This window comes from Scylla paramamosain, chromosome 29, assembly GCF_035594125.1.
Source record: "Scylla paramamosain isolate STU-SP2022 chromosome 29, ASM3559412v1, whole genome shotgun sequence".
In the NCBI taxonomy this organism is placed as follows: domain Eukaryota; kingdom Metazoa; phylum Arthropoda; class Malacostraca; order Decapoda; family Portunidae; genus Scylla; species Scylla paramamosain.
This window is the reverse complement of record NC_087179.1, coordinates 12,615,730-12,634,379: the sequence shown is the minus strand read 5'-3', so window position 1 is coordinate 12,634,379 and position 18,650 is coordinate 12,615,730. Positions and strand designations below refer to the sequence as shown.

The 18,650-nt window shown below is 43.7% G+C and overlaps 3 protein-coding genes across 3 annotated transcripts in view; 2 read left to right on the top strand and 1 right to left on the bottom strand.

Moving 5' to 3' along the window:
* LOC135115635 (adenylate cyclase type 2-like) overlaps window positions 1–13,195 on the top strand; it is a 92,372-nt gene extending 79,177 nt beyond the window's left edge. The window contains exons 14-21 of the mRNA XM_064032560.1: window positions 426–542; window positions 1,032–1,204; window positions 2,282–2,522; window positions 3,478–3,624; window positions 4,371–4,463; window positions 7,690–7,804; window positions 8,338–8,462; window positions 8,919–13,195. Coding sequence (XP_063888630.1) covers window positions 426–542; window positions 1,032–1,204; window positions 2,282–2,522; window positions 3,478–3,624; window positions 4,371–4,463; window positions 7,690–7,804; window positions 8,338–8,462; window positions 8,919–10,283 — 2,376 coding nt within the window. The 3' untranslated portion in view covers window positions 10,284–13,195. The remainder of the gene's footprint in view (window positions 1–425; window positions 543–1,031; window positions 1,205–2,281; window positions 2,523–3,477; window positions 3,625–4,370; window positions 4,464–7,689; window positions 7,805–8,337; window positions 8,463–8,918) is intronic.
* LOC135115333 (2-(hydroxymethyl)glutarate dehydrogenase-like) lies at window positions 12,875–18,093 on the bottom strand. The gene is given in 8 exon segments (XM_064031975.1): window positions 12,875–13,913; window positions 14,580–14,761; window positions 15,062–15,179; window positions 15,810–15,893; window positions 15,896–15,958; window positions 16,500–16,618; window positions 16,998–17,150; window positions 17,894–18,093. Coding segments are annotated over 8 exon segments (1,068 nt in total). The 5' UTR covers window positions 18,015–18,093; the 3' UTR covers window positions 12,875–13,685.
* LOC135115334 (uncharacterized) overlaps window positions 14,632–18,650 on the top strand; it is a 92,821-nt gene continuing 88,802 nt past the window's right edge. Inside the window, exon 1 of the transcript XR_010275958.1 lies at window positions 14,632–14,789. The gene's annotated coding sequence lies outside the window, so the exon portion shown is untranslated. The remainder of the gene's footprint in view (window positions 14,790–18,650) is intronic.

Genomic DNA, 18,650 nt, shown 5'->3' with positions numbered 1-18,650 from the left:
GTTCGTTCAGTCAGTCAGTCAGTCCGCCTGTCTGTCAATCAGTCTGCTTGTGTGTCTGTCTATCTGTATTCATATATGTGTTTTATAATATCTATCTTTATGTAGTAGTAGTAGTAGTAGTAGTAGTAGTAGTATACCAGTAATGAAAAAGAAAATAAAACAAACAGCAATGATAGTAGTAGTAGTAGTAGTAGTAGTAGTAGTAGTAACAATGATAGTAGTAGTAGTAGTAGTAGTAGTAGCAGTAGTAATAGTAATAGTAGTATAGCAGTAATGAAAAAGAAAATAAAACAAACAACAATGATAGTAGTAGTAGTAGTAGTAATAGTAGTAGTAGTAGTAGTAAGAATGATAGTAGTAGTAGTAGTAGTAGTAGTAGTAGTAGTAAGCACCACCACTACTAAGCACGGACTCCCCCGTTGCAGCTGATGCCAGGTGAATGGACTAGCCCGCTGCAGCCATACGAGGAGCCAGCCAATGAGAACACGACCCTGCCCATCCTCGCCCTGCCCCTCGCCCAATCACTGGAGGAGAACGCTGAGGTCTGCATTCTGATTGGCTGCCACTGATAACCAAGATACTGTTATGTTTTTTTTTTTTTTCTCTCATTTTCTTCATATTTTTTTATTTTTTTTATTTTTTCTTCTATTTTTTTCTTCTGTTTTTTTCTTTTTTTTTATTAATGATGTAAGGATAATGTTCTGATATTTTTTTTTTCTCTTTCCTCTTCTTTTTTTCCTATTTTTTTTTCTTTCTTTGCTTATTTTTGTTACTTTTCTTCTTTTTTTCCATAAGTGATGTGTATAAGAATAACGTTCTGATTCTTTTTTTTTCTCTCGCTTCATCATCTTTTCTACTTCTTTTCTTCTTTTCTTTTTCTTTCTTTTCTTCTTTTCTCTTTCTTTTCTTAATTTGTACTTTTATTTGGTTTTCTTGTGCTTTTTTTTTTCTTAGAATTTATATTAGTCTAAGTGTGTGTGTGTGTAGATTTGAAACACAGATGCACGTGTGTATGAACGTGTGTGTTGCAGGTATGGGCGTGGGCGGGGCTGGTGTCGGTGGGCGTGGTGGCAGCGTTCCCCCTGGTGGGTTCTTGGACCAAGGTGGGCGTGATGGTGGGCGTGGCGGCAACTCACGCAGTCCTCGTTCTGAACCGCCCACACACCCACTTTCTCGTTGCCTTCTTCAGACACGATTACAACAGGTCAGTCAGTCAGTCAGTCAGTCAGTCAGTCAGTCGGTAAGTTAAGAAGGAAGGCAGTAAATTAGTTAGTTATTTAGTTAGTTTATTTAGTGTTTGAGTTAGTAAAGTAGGGAAGTAGTTAATTAATTAGTTAGTTGGCCGGTCACTTAATCACATAGTCAGCACAACAGTTACTCAGCACACAGGTAGTTCGTTAGCTAGTCAGTCAGTCGATCAGTCAGCCAGTCAGTCAATCAGTCAGTCAGTCGATCAGTCAGTCAGTCGATCAGTCAGTCAGTCGATCAGTCAGTGAAACAATAAAGCAACCAGTCATTCAGTCAGTCACTCTCTCTCATCTTTACCTGTACCTTTTGTTACCTGTACAAACAACACCTTGACTCTCCACCCTCTAGTCACCTGCCTGCATCAGTCACACCTTACCTGGATAAGTCACGCACCCCTTTCCCCGCCCCTCACCTGCCCATATGTTCCTACCTGACCTCTAATTAAAGCGGCAAGAACCCTCAATGGCTCCCACCTGGCGGATATTGGGTCGTGCAGTGCCTCCTCCTCCTCCTCCTCCTCTTCCTCTTCCTCTTCCTCTTCTTCCTACTGCTACTGCTTTTACGTTTAACTTTTCTTTCTTTTTGCTTATTCTCCTCACTTTTCTTTCTCTTGTTTTTCTTCCTTCTCTTCCTTCATTTTGTCCTCCTCCTCCTCCTCCTCCTCCTTCACTTTTGTCTTTCTCCTCCTTCTTCTTTGTCTTTGTCTTTCTCCTCCTCTTCCTCCTCCTCCTCCTCCTCCTCCTCCTCCTCCTCCACTTCGTCTTTCTCCTCCTCCTCCTTCACTTTGTCCTTCTTTTCCTCCTCTTCCTTCACGTCGTCTTACTCATCCTCCTCCCTCTCCTCCTTTTCCTCCTTCACTTTACCCATCTCCTCTTCCTACATAACAGTCCCTCATCACCATCCTCTCTGTAACTTAACCGCCACCACCATCACCACCACCACTACCACCACCATCACCACCACTACCACCACTTCTCACCACTCCCTTTCCCTGGTCACTCACGTCCATCTCCCTCACGCCCTCCACCTTCAGACTGCCGGGCGTGGACTGGTGGGTGGTGGCGGGCGTGCAGGTGGCGGGGCTGGTGGGCATTCTGAGCGTGCTGGGCGGGCAGAGTGACTTCCGTGCCCGTAAGCATCACATGTGGAAGGCGATGGTGGCGACGGAGCAGCAGGAGGTGGAGACGAACCGGGGCATCAATAAACTGCTGCTGGAGAATATACTGCCCGCCCACCTGGCTGACCGCTTCCTCATGTCCTCGCAGGCAAGACAGGTGAGGCAACGCTGCTCGTGAAGGGGAGTGTACGTTTTCACATCCTCTTTTGGTTGTTGTAGTGTTCAGCGTGGGGATTGTGTTTCCATTGTTTACTTCGTGGTTTGTTCCATGTTCTGGCTAGGTTTCATAATGTTTCTCCCTGAAGTAGTGTTGTTGTGAAGGTTACCAGTTGAGTGGGAGTGTTTTTCCTTACCGAAGTGCTTGTATTTGTCTAGTTAGTGAGCACGTAGCGCCACTTCTCTCTTCTGTCCGCCATCCTGACCTGATTTGTCACACTCCATGTCCTGTTTGTTTTTTCCATCAACGTTTCCAGGAACTTCTATATTTGTCTTCCTCTGGCTCGTCTCCCTTCAGCTTCACCCAGCAAGCAATCCATTCCTCCAGCTCTCAGTGTGCCCCAAGACCTGCAGCCGCCTCCTCCGGGTGCTTCTCATCAGCCCCTCTCTCTCCTCCTGCACGTCTTCCTCATTAATCTTTCTTGCTGTCCATGGAATTATTTGCATGCTTTAACAGGGCCCACATCTCCGTTGCTTCTAATCTCTTTTTCATGTTCTTTTTAACAGTCCAAGATTCACATCCTACATGTTAAGACTGACCAAACGTAACGCTTCAGTAAACTAATTCTTAAAGACATTCTTAAAAGATTCGTTGATTGATTTCTTATTATCATAAAGATGAAATAAAGTGAGAGAGTACATAGTCATTAATGTCTCCTCGCCAGGTGACATGGGAATGCTTGCCTGTTTATCTTCCGTGTTTCTGTTCTTTTCTTTCTTGAGAACTTGGCTGATCATCTCTGTGGCCTTGGAACATTGTCGTGGTGAGAGAGCGGACCGTTTCTGAAGACTGCCCTTAAGAGTCAGTCACTAGCACAGCAACTTTTCCTCTCAGACCACACGAATATGATTACTAACTCTCTCTCTCTCTCTCTCTGTCTTTCTCACCCCTGCAGGAGCTGTACCACGAGCGATACAGCAACGTGGGTGTCATGTTCGCCTCCATCCCCAACTACAAAGAGTTCTACGACGAGACAGACGTGAACAAGCAAGGCCTGGAGTGCATCAGACTGCTTAATGAGATTATATGCGACTATGACAAGGTGTGTGTGTGTGTGTGTGTGTGTGTGTGTGTGTGTGTGTGTGAGGTATACTTTTGTTGTATGTATTTTTTTCTTTCTCACTTCTTTTTTTATGTGTTTTGATTCATTGGTTGTAGTAAATGTTCTTTTTTCTTTGCTTTATTATACTTTTCATATTCTCTTTCTTCTTGATTTGAATAAGTACTGGTGACGTTATCAGTGGCGTTATTACTAATTAGTGTACGTTTTCTTCGACTGTTTTGTTTGACTTTATAATTTTTCTTTTTTCATTTAATTTCCCCCCTATTTCCTCCTCCTCCTCCTCCTCCTCGTTCTTGTTTTCGTTATCGTCTTTTTCCTCCTCCTCCCACGTCACTCTCTCCATCCTCTGCCTGTTTAAGTTTTCTTTAGTTTCAAGTAAGATAATCATTTTCTTTCATCTAAGATTCTCGTCTCATCTCATTTCATGCCCCATTTCTCGCCCTCCTCTTCCTTATTTAATTTTTTTAGGGTTGGTGAATTTATTGGGTGACATCATAATCTTTCACCTAAAATCCTCATCTTATTTCCTCCTCCTCCTCCTCCTCCTCCTCTTCCATATTTCCATTTTCTTCACCTCACTTCATCCCTTCTTGATACCATCTCACTGTTATCCCATCACCACCACCACCTTCCTCGCCTCCTAATCCTCTTTCTCTCCCATCACCCCCCATCACCACCTTCTCGTCTCACACCACGTAATCCTAATCCTCCTCCTCCCTGAACAGCTGCTGGAGAAGAACAAGTTTAGTCAGGTGGAGAAGATCAAGACGATTGGCAGCACTTACATGGTGGCTTCTGGTCTGCACCCCGGCAAAGAAGTGAGTGTCTGGCTGCCTTCTTTCTTTCCTTCCTGAGCCTTGTAATCAGAAACGCTGCGCTCTTTCACCACCACTGTTTTCAAAGGCCACAGATGACTAGCCGGGTTCTCAAGAGGGTTTCTCCTGTTAATACTGTGGGAAATCTTGTTAATCTGTCACTAGAATCGTAAATGTACCCTTGAGAACACAGGACAATTGAACTGTTTAGAGGTCTTCTTCAGGATTCAAACCCGGGACTTCTTGCATGGGTTTGGCCTCCATGTCATACCTCACCAGTATCCACTCCAATACTAATGCCATCCCAAGAAAACCTCGCTCATTACCAGGATTCGAACCCGGGACTACTTGCGTGACAGTCGAACACGCTATCGACTGACACACAAAAGACAAATATGTACCATGCAGGATCCGAACTCGGGACTTCTTGCATGACAGTCAGACACGCTACCGATCGAGCTACCAAAAATAACGCCTTTTAACTTAACTGTACTAAAAGATCGCCTCTTGAACAAACATTACTGCCTATATTTCATCTCTCCGTCTCTCCCGAACCTCTCCTGTCTCAACTTGCCCCGTCTATCTTGCTCAGAGTGAACAAGGTGTAAAATTATTGTGATGTGTGTTTATACCAGCGGGAAGTTTGAAAGGTTTATGTGTGTTTGACTGCCTCTCGTGGTGGTGGTGGTGGTGGTGGTCGTGGTGGTGAAGTAAATCCGCGGAACTTTTGGATGGGAAAATTTAGTGGTATGGCTTTTGTTTTAATTTTTTCTTTTTTTAATTTTCTTTTTTTCTTTCCATTTCGCTTCTTTTATATTTTTCCCTTTTCTCTTTTTTCTATTTTCTCTTTTTTTTTTTAGTCCAAGATTTTTTTTTTTTTTTTAATAAGAGCAGCATATGTACGCAGTAGGATCACACACACACACACACACACACACACACACACACACGCACCAAAAATCCATAACAATAAGAATAATAACATAATAACCCCCCAAAAAAAGAAAAGAAAATTAAATATATAAAAAAATAACAACAATAACAGCCATTCACGCCTTTACAAACCACTATTCACACCCACAATTCACTTCTAAAACACACAGCACCCACTCACCTCAACTCTGAATAATCTCCACCACAAGTATTCAAACTCCACAAATCAAGCGTCAAATCACCACTCAGTACCTCCCAGTTGTTGTAGTCTAGTGTTGTGTTCGAGGCCCGTATTCTGAAACGCTTTGCTCTCTCACCACGACTATTTTCAAAGGCCACAGAGATGATTAGCCGGGTTTTCAAGAGTGTTTCTCCTGTGAATAATGTAGAAATGTTGTTAATCTGTCACGAGAACCATAAAAAAAGACCATTAAAAATCCGATTAACTTCACCAGGATTATTTTCAAAAGTTAGAGATGATTAGCCGTGTTCTCAAGAGTGTTTCTCCTGTGAATAATGTAGAAATCTTGTTAATCTGTCACTAGAAACCGGGAGAAATACACTTAAAAGCCGGTATAACTTCATCAGAACAGGAATAATATGTAAATTTTGTTTAATCCGTCATTAGAACAATAAAAATACCCTTAAATATCTGTCACTTCAACGAGAGGCTTTTGAAAGTAGTGGAGATACGGAGCGGCAGTGTTGCAGAATACAGGCCTACTAAATTTGCACTGCTCACCTCCACAGTGTAATTTGTTTTGAAGTGTTGTACTGCAGGAAGCGTAACTCTCTGGGTTCCTTAGGTGTACTAGTAGTGGTGGCGCCATCTGTTAGTGGTGCACGCAGAGGTGTTGTTGTATTACTTGTGTTTACCTGTGATTGTCTTTTTCCCCCCCGCCCCCACTCTCTCTCTCTCTCTCTCTCTCTCTCTCTCTCTCTCTCTCTCTCTCTCTCTCTCTCTCTCTCTGTGCCGCCAGGACTACGGGACGGTAAGATTTTTAATGTTGTTGTTTTGTTAAGAGATTACTTTATTTAATATCTTTTTTTTATTTTTTTTTCTGTGTTCATTATTCTCAGTTTGTAAATTTGATTATCATTATTACTATTCTCTTCTCATCCTTCTCGTCCTGCTTTTCCTCCTTTTTTTTTTAGTTTACTACTTTCAACTTTTTAATCTTACCGCTATCGTTAATTCCTCTCCTCGTCCGCTTCCTCTTCTTCCTTCAGTGGACAGACCTCCTCTTCTCCTTCCCCTTTCCTTATCCTAACACCACTCTATATTCCCTCTCGTACCTTCCCAGCTCCTCTCACTCGCCCTCCTTCGCTCTTTTAGTCAACTGTTTTCTCTCTTTTTATTCTGCTCGGTCATTCATGTCTTGTATAGTCCCTCCTGTATGTACTTCCGTTTTCTTTCACCTTCACTAGTTGAGCATGATTTTAAGTTTGATAATAAAGTGTGGTGTAAATTAGAATGGTTTTTCTTCATCTCTCTTTCCCTCCCTCCCTCCCTCTCTCCCTTCTACTATTCTCTATTTTCCTCACTTTGGATTGTTTCTCTTCATCTTTCTTTCAATCTCTCCCTTCCTCCATCCCTTTATCTTCCTCACTTTCCCCAGTACCTCCCTGCATCGTCCCCTTCTGTCTTTTTTTTTTTTTTCTCTCTCTTTCTTTGCGTCTAGTTGGTCCCTCCCCTCCTCTCTCTTTTATCTCTGTTTATGTGTATCTTTTTCATTCTCTCTCGTCTGTGTTTCTACTCCGTGCTCTTCAAAAACACGTTATTCTCTCATAGGATTTAATTTCAAAGGCCACAGAGATGATTTTAATATTATTTTTTTTCCCTTGAAGACTCCAGTAACTTTCTCTTGCATGTATTTTTCAAAGGCCACAAAGATTATTACTCGGGTTTTCATGAGTGTTTCCCCCTCATTCACGAAGCAGAATCTTGGTTAAACTGTCACTGGAATCACAAGACACACCCTCGAAGAACACTAACTTTTTTTGTTTTCTTCTTTTTTTTCCAGCCAGTACTCTTAAACTACGTATTTCTAAAGGCCACAAAAATAATTACTTGAGTTCCCATGAGTGCTTTCCCAGACTCGGATACAGAATATGTGTTATGCTCTCATGTTCTTACGTTAAACTATTACTAGAATCACACACACACACACACACACACCCTTGAAAACCCTAGAAAGTCCTCCCTTATCATAACTTCCACTATACCAGAGCCACTTCGAAGTACTCACGCTAAGACGCTTGGCTGTCTAAGAGTGTGTCTGTGTGTCTCCGCCAGGCGCAGGACCGCACCCAGCACTGCATCGTTCTGCTGGTGGAGTTTGCCCTTGCTCTCGCCGCCGTGTTGGACGCCATCAACAGGGAAAGCTTCCAGAACTTCAAGCTGAGAGTGGGTGAGTGTGTGTGTGTGTGTGTGTGTGTGTGTGTGTGTGTGTGTGATTGAGTTGTTGGTGTTATTGTTTGTGTTATTGTATTATGTTTTTGTTTGATCTTATTTGCTCTTAAATGAATTTTTCTTTTTTTTTACTTGTATTTACGTTATTACCTCATGTTTTCTTGGTATAATTTTCTCTCATAATTGCGTGTGTGTGTGTGTGCGTGTGTGTGTGTGTGTGTGTGTGTGTGTGCGTGTGTGTGTGTGTGTTTGTTTGTTTGTTTGTTTTATTTTGCCCCATCCCTCTAAAATAAAGGGTTACAAAGCGCTACTTGTCACATGTTGTTTATTATGTTTATTTGTTAGCTAAATATTGGAAGGCAAATGTAATAAAATGTTGAATTGTTAAGTGTGTGTGTGTGTGTGTGTGTGTGTGTGTGTGTGTGTGTGTATCACTATCACCGCCACTACCCCCACCACTACCGCCACCACCACCTCCACCAACCCAGCAACACCTTCAGTACACTTCACCTCTCCCTCCTCCCCCCGCAGGCCTGGCGCACGGCCCTGTCATCGCGGGAGTGGTGGGAGCAGAGAAGCCGCAGTATGACATTTGGGGCAACACAGTCAACGTGGCCTCTAGAATGGACTCCACGGGTCTCATGGGGCGCATACAGGTGAGGGAGAGAGGGGAGTGGGTGAGAGTGTGGATGAGGGGGAGGGGGAATAAGAGAGGGTATGAGGGTGAAGGAGGGAGGGTGTAAAGATGATGGTGAGGCGGTGAGGGGATGAGGAAGAGTGTAAGGGTGAGGGAGTGTTTGGGTTGAGGGAGGAAAAGTGTATGGGTGAAGGTAATGGGGAGACGGTAAGGGAGGGAGGGTGAAAGGATGAGGGGGTGAGAGAAAAAGGGGGAGAGATAGTGTTTCTTGATATTGGTATGTTTAGAATCAGTAACTCTTTGCATCTTACCTAACCTAATTTCACATATCCTAACCTAACCCAACCAAACCAATTCAGACCAAGCAAATCAAATCAAACCAACCACCCAAACCAACCCAATCAAACCCAACCCAACCCAAACCAAAGAAAACCAAACCCAACCTAACCTGACGTAACACTCCAAACTCCTGCAGGTAACCCAGGAGACAGCAGCCATCCTTCAGAGGGCGGGGTGGGTGTGTGAGTGCCGCGGACCCACGCCCATTAAAGGCAAGGGCACGCTCATCACATACTTCGTGTACACGCCTTACGACCCGCCCTCCTCCTTCTCCGCCTACACCAGGCCAGAGGACGGTGCGTTACTTCGCTTACCATTCGCCCAAAGCGTCCAGACGGAGCCACAGACGCAGGGACCCGTGGCGCCGTCTGCTAACTCCCCACAGCGCCCTCCCCAGGTTAACGTAGCGGCCTCTTGTGGTGAAGCGAGCAAGCCTGGGGTGCCCCGCGAGGTAGTGGTGCCTAAGAAGGTTGTGGTGAGCGCGAGAGACTCCTCAGTGGTCAGCAAAGTGGTGACAGAGGGTGTGGTTATGCCTACTGTTGGCCCTCTCTCTTCATCCACCACCACCTCCACCTCCAGGGGTCAGGATGGAGGGAGTGCGAGGGAGAGGGAGAGGAGGGACGGGAAAGGTGCACAGGTGGATGCAGGGGAAGAGGGAAGGAACAAAAGTGAATCACTGCCACTTCTTCCTCTTCATTCTCAGCCTCCTGTACATCCTTCTCGTCTTCCCTCCCCTCCTTCCCTCCCCACGTCCTCCTCCTCCCCACAAGTCTCCCTCTTCTCCAGCTCATCTCCTCCTCCTCCTCCCCCGCCTGGATGGAGGGAAGGGGAGGCGGAGGAAAGCAAGAGGTGGAGAAAGAGTGACACTGAGGAACAGGAAACACAAACTCAAAAAACGAATGAAAGACAGGAGGAAGGAGGAGAAAGAGGAAGAAGAGAAGATAAAGGAGAACAAAAATTCATTTCCTCGTGTGTTTTACCTCCCCAGTCATGTAGTGTTGGTGTGAGTGACTCGCTAAGGACATGCAATGCGGTAGAAAGTAATCCAAAGCAAGACGGGGCACATTTAGATAAGTCGTCCATCACAGCCAGCTTAAGAGAAAACGGTCTCGCCTCGAATCTTCAAGATAAACTCAACCAAACTCACCCTCCTCCCTTACCCTCAAACAAAGACCTGAACAAAGACCCGTACGAGGAAAGGAAGGTATTAGAGGAGGAGAGAAGCAGCACATGTCTTCCTAACACATCCTCCTCCACCATAACAAAGAGAGACAGTGACCCAAAGGAGACGGTAGTGAGATATGTGAGAGAAACAGACAGTACCTCTACGAGGACTGTACAGCCTCGTCTTCAGAACAGTGACGGGGTGAGGGGGGCGGATAGAGTGAGTGAGGGGGTGAGGGGAAGTGTGAAAACATCTCCAAGCATGAGGAAGGAGTACAAGTCTGTTCATTTCACCTCCAGCGGGCTAATAAGGAAGAAAAATCAGGTGTTTGTGTGAGGATGAAAAATTAAAATGATAACGTAATGATATGTTTCTGTGAGTGAGTGAGTGAGAGAGCAAAAGGAGAATGAATAGCACTAGATATTGTTTATGTGAATGAAAGAGTGAGTGAGTGTGCAAAATTATCAATACTTCACGTTATGTCTCCGTATAGTGTTCTTGTACGCTATATACTGTTTGTCAAAGAGTATTAGGTTAAAAAGTTATAATATTATGAGATATTAGTAAAATCACATGTTGGCTGGGTGGATGAAAAAAAATATAAATGAATAGTAATGTTCTGTTTGTGTATAACATTCGTGTGTGACTGACAGAAGGAAGTATTAGAAGATAAAGTGATATTAGGAGGAAGATTAGGTCATAGGTTGATTTAATAATAAGTGACACACACCATAAGGAAACAAAGGAAAGGTGGGGAAATACGAGTACATCGGTATAAGTACGTTGTGTATATAGTTGGTGCATTAGTGGTAGAAACATAAGGGCAGGAGTGAGGCGCAGACAATCACAACAGAGTAGAAACAAAAGAAAAACTACGTAGGTTTTCATACGAGGGACCAAAATGTGTAAAGTGAACGATGGAAAGATTTTGAAACACAATAATAATGATAATAATAATAATATAATAATAATAATACTTGGTTAGAAAGTGAGAAGTAAAAAAATAATCTTGCAGTCAGTTTTAGTAAGGTAATAAAGAAGAAAATTATTAGAATAAGGTCGCATTATAAGTGAGAATATTGAAGAAATTGTATACGTATTTTGATACGTATAAAGAGAGAGAGAGAGAGAGAGAGAGAGAGAGAGAGAGAGAGAGAGAGAGAGAGAGAAATACATTGAAACAAGTTGTATTTTTGGTGCAAACTTCGAATGAAAATCTTGAGATAGTTCTAGTTATTATTATTATCATTATTATTATTATTATTATTATTATTATTATTGTTATTGTTATGGCATGATCTATATGATTTATTTGCTTTCCATTACTTTTTTTTTCTATTCCCTGTGATTGTGAAGTTAATCCTCTACAGCAATACTTTTTAATACATTGTTATGGCCGTGACGTCTGTCTGTCTGTCTGTCTGTCTTTACTATGTTTAAATACTTACATATCAATCATTCTCTCTCTCTCTCTCTCTCTCTCTCTCTCTCTCTCTCTCTCTCTCTCTCTCTCTCTCTCTCTCTGTAATCTTTTTTATCCAATTACATTTATCATTTAGTCTTTTTTTCATTTCTTTGCTTTTTCATTTTGTTTATATGATTGTCGTCAGTCAGTCTGTCAGTTTCCGCATCTACCAGTCGTGAAATGTGTCGTAATATATCTTTGTGCCTATTTCTCTATATTTATTTATCTACCTGTACATCTTTCTGTATATCTATTTTTTTTTTTCATTTTCTTTAAAATAATTCAAATAATTCAGTTTATTTATTTCTCCATCTATCTATCAATTTGTGTATCTATTTACAATTATCTATCTGCATTTATCTATCTATCTATCTAGCTAGCTTTATTCAACATTCAGGCATTTGTTAGTTTATATAAAGTTCCTCAGAATATCCTTTTATTGACAGAAATACGTGTGTGTGTGTGTGTGTGTGTGTGTCGGGGACTCGCGTGACGTCACACTTCCGCCTCGGGCAAGCAAACCGCTGCTTGTGACTCGTTCTCTCTAGTTTGAAACACCGAAGCTGTATAATAGACACTTGTACATAGACATATTATTTTCCGTATCCAGCGTAACGAAAGAGTAAAGGATACCCTAAGATAAATATATATATAATTTACTGTACTAATTTTGTAAGTAAGGAAAATTAGGTATACGTGTGTTGAGGTGATAGGAAATAAAAAAAAGTATTGATGTAGATAAGATAGCGAAAGTGACTATATATATACATACTATACAGTGTTAACTATAGGTTTTGTGAATAGGTTTGCTTCCTTCCTTCCTTCCTTCTTGCCTTCGTTCCTTTCCTCCTGCTTGGGAAGTGATTCGTAACTGTTTTCGAAGCATGAGGGTGAGACATGTTTCAAAGCTCTCAAACTATCTCTCCCTTCTTTTCCTTACTTCCTTTCCCTTCACTTCCTTTATTCATTCGTTCCTTCCTTCTTGTTGGCTAATAAATCATTTGTAATTGTCTTCGAATTACAAGAATAAGACGAATTTTGATGTTTCGAAGCTTCAAACTGATTTTCCAATTTTTTCCTTCGGTTTTCCTCCCTTCCCTTATTCTTTCCTTCCTTTCTTTCTTTCTCTTAGTAAAGGATTCGTAACTGTCTTGGAATCTTGAGGATAAGACGAGGTTCAAATATTTCAAAGCTTCGAACTTCTTTCCGTTCTCTCCTTCTTATCCTTTCCTTTCCTTGCCCCAAAGATCACCACACATACATTTGCATTCCTACAGTGTAAAAATACGAAGAGATGTATAACTTAGTGCAGTGTTGGTGGCCATTCAGTGTGTGTGCGTGTGTGTGTGTGTGTGTGTTCATTGTTGTTATCGCCTAGCAAATAAAATCAATAATATAACATTTTAAACTAGATATGATAAAACTGCATAATATTATGATCCGTTGGTGCTTAAAGAGAGAGAGAGAGAGAGAGAGAGAGAGAGAGAGAGAGAGAGAGAGAGAGAGAGAGAGAGAGAGAGAGAGAGAGAGAGAGAGAGAGAGAGAGAGAGAGAGTTTGTGCGTTTTCCAGTTATTTTTATTTGATCTCCAACATTTTAACACATATAAAAATATTATAATTAGACATACATTTTCTTTTCTCCTGTTAGAAAAAAAAAGTTAAATAAGCAGTAGGCTCGTAGTAGACGTAAGGCTGTAAAATAATATAAGAAAATTGTCAAGTGAGATTTTCTTTTGTAAGTGAGAGGCAGATGAGAAATAAATATATATATATGAAAAAAAATATTATTTTAAGGATTTGAAAAGATGTATGGTTGTTTCATTCCACCAATTACGTTGAAGTACGCATCCGTCGCCAGCCAATGAAAGGAAAGATGAGAGGCAGGAACCGAGCTCAGTAGTCGCGTGGGTGTAGAAGTGTGAGGTACAACTTCGTTTTCTCCGTGATTTGAAGATAGACTTGAAGGTAATGGGACTACAAATGACCATATTTTACTCATTTCTCTTTTGTTTTGAATTACCTACCCTTTCTGGGTAGGTAATTCATGGGCTGGAAATGTGGAGTGGCCATTGGAAGTGTGAGCGTCTGTCATAAGCCGCCAGGACAGGGTGGGCCCAGTCTTGGCATCCGGCGCGGACTTACCACAGACGCAGAGTTTATCATAAGAATGCACCATTTTGCCCTATATATGACACGTTTCATAGCTAAGACACACTAGCCCCGCTTTCTGTTGCCCTTGGCCAGTGCACAAGAGCCTCGATCACTCACTCATTCACTGACTCGACTCCTTCCGCTCCTCCAGTCCATCATGAGAGACAACCAGTGACCCCTTGTATATCTCAGTATTATAATCCCACCCATCGAACTCTTGCGCTCTCAGTGACTCGTTCAGGGCCATCTCGTAGGTCTTGGGCGGGGAGTAGCAGCCAGCCTCGTCTCCCAGCTGGTACTGCGTCCGCCGGTACACTGCCAGGGCCATTTGATGCATATCCATGGGTACCTGAAGAAGGAAGGAAAGGGATAAGAAGGGTGTTGTGTGTGGAAAGTTACTGGTGGTGGTGAGATGGGTGAGGGAAGGGCAGGGAAATGAGGCTTACTGGTGTTTGGATGGGGAAGGAAGTGTTGGATGGAATAGATGGATGAATGGCTGTATGGAGAGTGGGAGAAAAAGAAAAAAGGGATGGAAATTAGTGGGATGGAGGCTTGAAGTGATTGGGTAAATGGAGGGGAGAAATGATAGGCTAGAAAGAGAGAATGGATAGGAGGAGACTGAAAGGAGGGAGGCTAGGAGAAAATGCCTGGCTGGAAAGAGGGAAGAGAGATATAAGATGACTAAATAAAGGAGGAAAGAAATGACTAGATAGGAAAAGAGAAGGGGAAAGATAGATGTGAACTGGCTACTGACGCAGACCGGTATTCAGAAAGGCTTTGTCTCTCACCACGACGATTCTCAAGGCTACAGAGATGATGCACATGGTTTTCAAGAGTTTCTCCTGTTAATAATATAGAAACCTTGTTAATTTGTAACTAAAACCGTAAAAAAAAACAAAAAAACCCGTAACTTCAATTAGAGGCTTTCAATGTAGCCAGTGTAGTGGAGATGCGGCGCACAAGTTTCATAATCGTTCTTTCACATGCATACAGACAGACAGACACACACGCGCACCTCATATTTCCTAGCCATATCGTATCCTAGCTGCAGGTCCTTGTTTTGCAGCACCATGGTGAAGCCCGGGTCATAGGAGCCCTTGAATACCAGGGGCCCCGCCGTCTCCCACACGAAGCTGTTGCCGGCGCTCACCCGTATGGCCTCCCAGAAAGTCCTCAGGTCCAGCTTGGAACGCTTGGCTGGGCGGGGAGTGGAGAGGAAGGAGGAGTAAGTATGAGGAATCTTATTTTTTTATTTATTTATTTTTTTTCATGTTGTTGTTCTCTTTCTCCTCCTCCCTTCACGTACTCTCAAGTAACACAACCACCACACCAAACACCGTGACACCGCGCACTGAGACTCCCTATCACTCCCAGCATCCTTCTCTTCTTCACACATCCATCCACCAAACCAAACCCCAACACATCCTATCCCATCCCTCACACCACCCCCTTCCCTTCCCACCACACCAAGCTTCCCCAGACACCCCAATCACCCACCTAGCATGAGCACCTCCCCCATGGCAATAACGTGGACGCAGGCTAGCATGTTGGACACCACCTTCACCATCATAGCCGTGCCGATCTCTCCAACGTAGAACACCTTGCAGTAGGATGCCTGAAGGAGTGGCAGACGGAGGGGAGAAAAAAATAGGGTTAGTAATGTGAGGTTGGGAGTGAGAAAAGTGAGGAGAGAGAGAGAGAGAGAGAGAGAGAGAGAGAGAGAGAGAGAGAGAGAGAGAGAGAGAGAGAGAGAGAGATAAATGCGATGAGCGTATAGCAATTGAAGAAAGGAAACAGAGGAGTAAGAATAAGTTGAGAGGTGAAAATGAATGAAGGAAGAGGAAAAGTGAATGAGGAAGAATGATGGGAAAGAAGTGACAGAAGTGATAGGGAGAGGATAATGGAGATAGGGATACAGGAAAGAAGGAAGGAAGGGGAGAAGGAGAATGAAAACTGAAAGAAGGATTTAGAGTCGTAATTAACTGAAATACCACAAGATAAAGAAGTGAAGGAGGAGGAGGAGGAGGAGGAGGAGGAGAAGAATATGGAGTTACAGAGCGAAGGAGCATGCTAGGAAGGATGTGTCTGTCTGTTTCTCTCTCTCTCTCTCTCTCTCTCTCTCTCTCTCTCTCTCTCTCTCTCTCTCTCTCTCTCTCTCTCTCTCTCTCTCACACACACACACACACACACACACACACACACACACACACACACACACACACACACACACACACACACACATTACCTCCAGTATAGGTGTCATTGCCCTCGCCACTTCCTCATCCCCCCCCACGTGCACCACCATGCGTCCCTTCCTCAGCGCCCTCCAGGCCCCCCCGTGATGGGCGCCTCCAGCACGTGGGCGCCTTGCTGTGCCGCCGCCAAGCTAAACTCCTGTGGTGTGCCAGAGATTTACCCACACTTCACTCAATACGTGGTTCATTGACAGACTCATAAAGAATATATTTTTTTATATATTTATTTATTTATTTGTTATTATTTTTTTAATGATTTTAGGTTATGAGTGAAGGAAGTGGAGGGTTGTTAAGAAATGGTGGGAATTGTGAAGGGGTGCGATGACTCTTGCGTGAAGGTCATGAGGGAGGTCAGAGAAACGCGGTGAAGATAATGAAGGGAGGGGTAATAAAAAAAAAAAAGAAAATAACGAAGGAATGAATACGAAAAAAAAGGGGGTGTAAAGATCCAATGAATAAAGAAGTAAACAATACGAAGATAAGGAAAGAAGTAAAAATATTTTAAGGAAATGGAATAACAGTAAATGAATGAGAAAAAAATAAAATATAGTGATAAAACGAACTGAAAAATACATAAAGAAACTAAGAATGATAAATAGAGAGAACACTCGTGATTAAATGTTGTTAAGGTGTAATTTTGTACCACGCCAGCCGTTACTGACGGGTGTGGGAATAACTACCTTGGTCTGGTCACAGTCGGTGGTAGAGTGGTCGATCCAAACCTTGCCCTTCGTCAGCCCCGCCAGGATCCCATCAGGCCCCTCCGCCGCGGCCTTCACGTTCGGGGGGCGCGGCAGACCTGCGTGGCAGCGGCAGGCGGACAATGCTTGACATAGCACAGATTGACTCAACATCCCGCAAACTGACTCAGCATTCCACGAATTGACTCAACATCCCACAAACTGACTCAGCATCTCAAACCGACTTATTATCTCATGGACTGACTGACTGACTTACTGAACCCCCTTACTTCACCTGTCATTCAGTCCGTGAGTCAATCAGTTACTCGTTTAATTCATAAGTCAGTTATTCAATTAATCAGCCAAATACTCACTTCGTCACTCAGTCACTCTCTCACTCAGTCACTCTGCTGGCGGATGGAGTGGCAGAGGTAAATGAGGTCATTCTAAGTCCCAAAGGTTTTTAATGGGTGCCCACCTATGACTATCACAACTCACCTGAAACCACAATGTCGGCGGCGGCGGCGACGTGGCGCGCTGTGGGGACAGGGGCCACGTGGGGGGGAAGGGAGGCAAGGCGTGCGGAGTCCACATCATGGGCCGCCACTACCCTGAAGCCTTGGCGCGTCAGGTTGTGTGCCACGGCTGAACCTGGAGTTTCCCAAGTGTGTTGCCATGACTGTAATGAAACTTTCTCAAGGATTCTGCATCATTAACAGAATACATACATACTCGTACATGCACCAAAGTTATCCCACTCAGAAATGGAGGTAGCCAAGACAAGGCACACAGCTTTCAAATTTACATTCATTCCCACAGCTCTCTTAGCTCCTTGGCCCCTGGTGGAGAACACAAAGTACTCCTGCCCTCATTTTACGAGAAATAGTCGCACAGCTTAGTTTGGTCCGCAACAAGGCTCCTTTGTAACAAGTAGCCTCCCCTACCACACCTGATTGCCCCACACCTGTGAAACTATCGATATGTAGGTTTTGCCTCAGAGGCCGCAGGGCTGCATCATTCCTCACGCCCTCACAACTGCTCTCCATTCGCTTGTCACGCACTGTCATTCTGCTATGCCCCAGTGTCAGTCCTCTTCCCTTTTAGTCACCCTCCTCTATCCATTCCTTACGTGGCCTACCTCGCAAGTTCACCTCTCACACATGATCTCACTATCCTCTTCGCCAGCCTATCACTCTCCATCCTCTCAGCGTGCCCATACCATCTCAACACACATTGCTCCTTTCCCTTATGATAAGTACTTCCCGCAGATCTGTCTTGCAACAAACACCTGAGAGAAAAGAAGACAAAAAAAAAAAAAATCAGCGAGTCAGACTAACCATCTTTGAAAACCTTATGAGACAGCCAAGCGTCAAAGTCAATCATTATAAACTCACCCACATTCCCACAGCCCACGATGCCCACGGTGGTGCTTTTGCTGGTGGTGTTGAGGCTTCTCGCGCCAATCCTCGTCCACCCACAAAATTTGAACCCACCAAACGCGCGTCCCACCAACATTTTGTCTTGTCCTGTCTTCCTGAGTGTCCTCTTCCCGCCTGGGGTGTCGCGGTGCTTATCAAGGGAGCTGGAACTGTAATGATGTGGTCTAGGAAGAGTTGGTGTTTATATAGCAGCTGTTGGAGCACTGCACTTGCCTTGCCCCAGTGAGGGAAGGTGGCACGTGATCTCTCTCTCTCTCTCTCTCTCTCTCTCTCTCTCTCTCTCTCTCTCTCTCTCTCTCTCTCTCTCTCTCTCTCTCTCTCTCTCTCTCTCTCTCTCTCTCTCTCTCTCTCTCTCTCTCTCTCTCTCTCTTCGTCCTTGTCTTACTGTTGTGTTTAGTTTTGTGTTGAAAAGTTTGCCGCTTCATCGATCCCTTCCCTCTAACAGACTGCCCTACGTGTCTCACCGCCGCAGTGTTGCATTTCTTACTGCTGTAGTTCCCAGCCTTTACTTTTGGCGTTCATGGACTCCTTGTTGGGAACCACTGTCTTACGTCCTCCTCCGTTATTTCCATAGTTACTGCTTCGAACCTGAATTGCATGCTTCCCCCTCATCCTCCCTCCCTCCCTTATCATGTTTTGTACTGAAAGAAGTGCAGCATCTTATTTTTACTTGTTTCCGTGTCGTATGTAGGGGACACTACTGCAAGCAGTC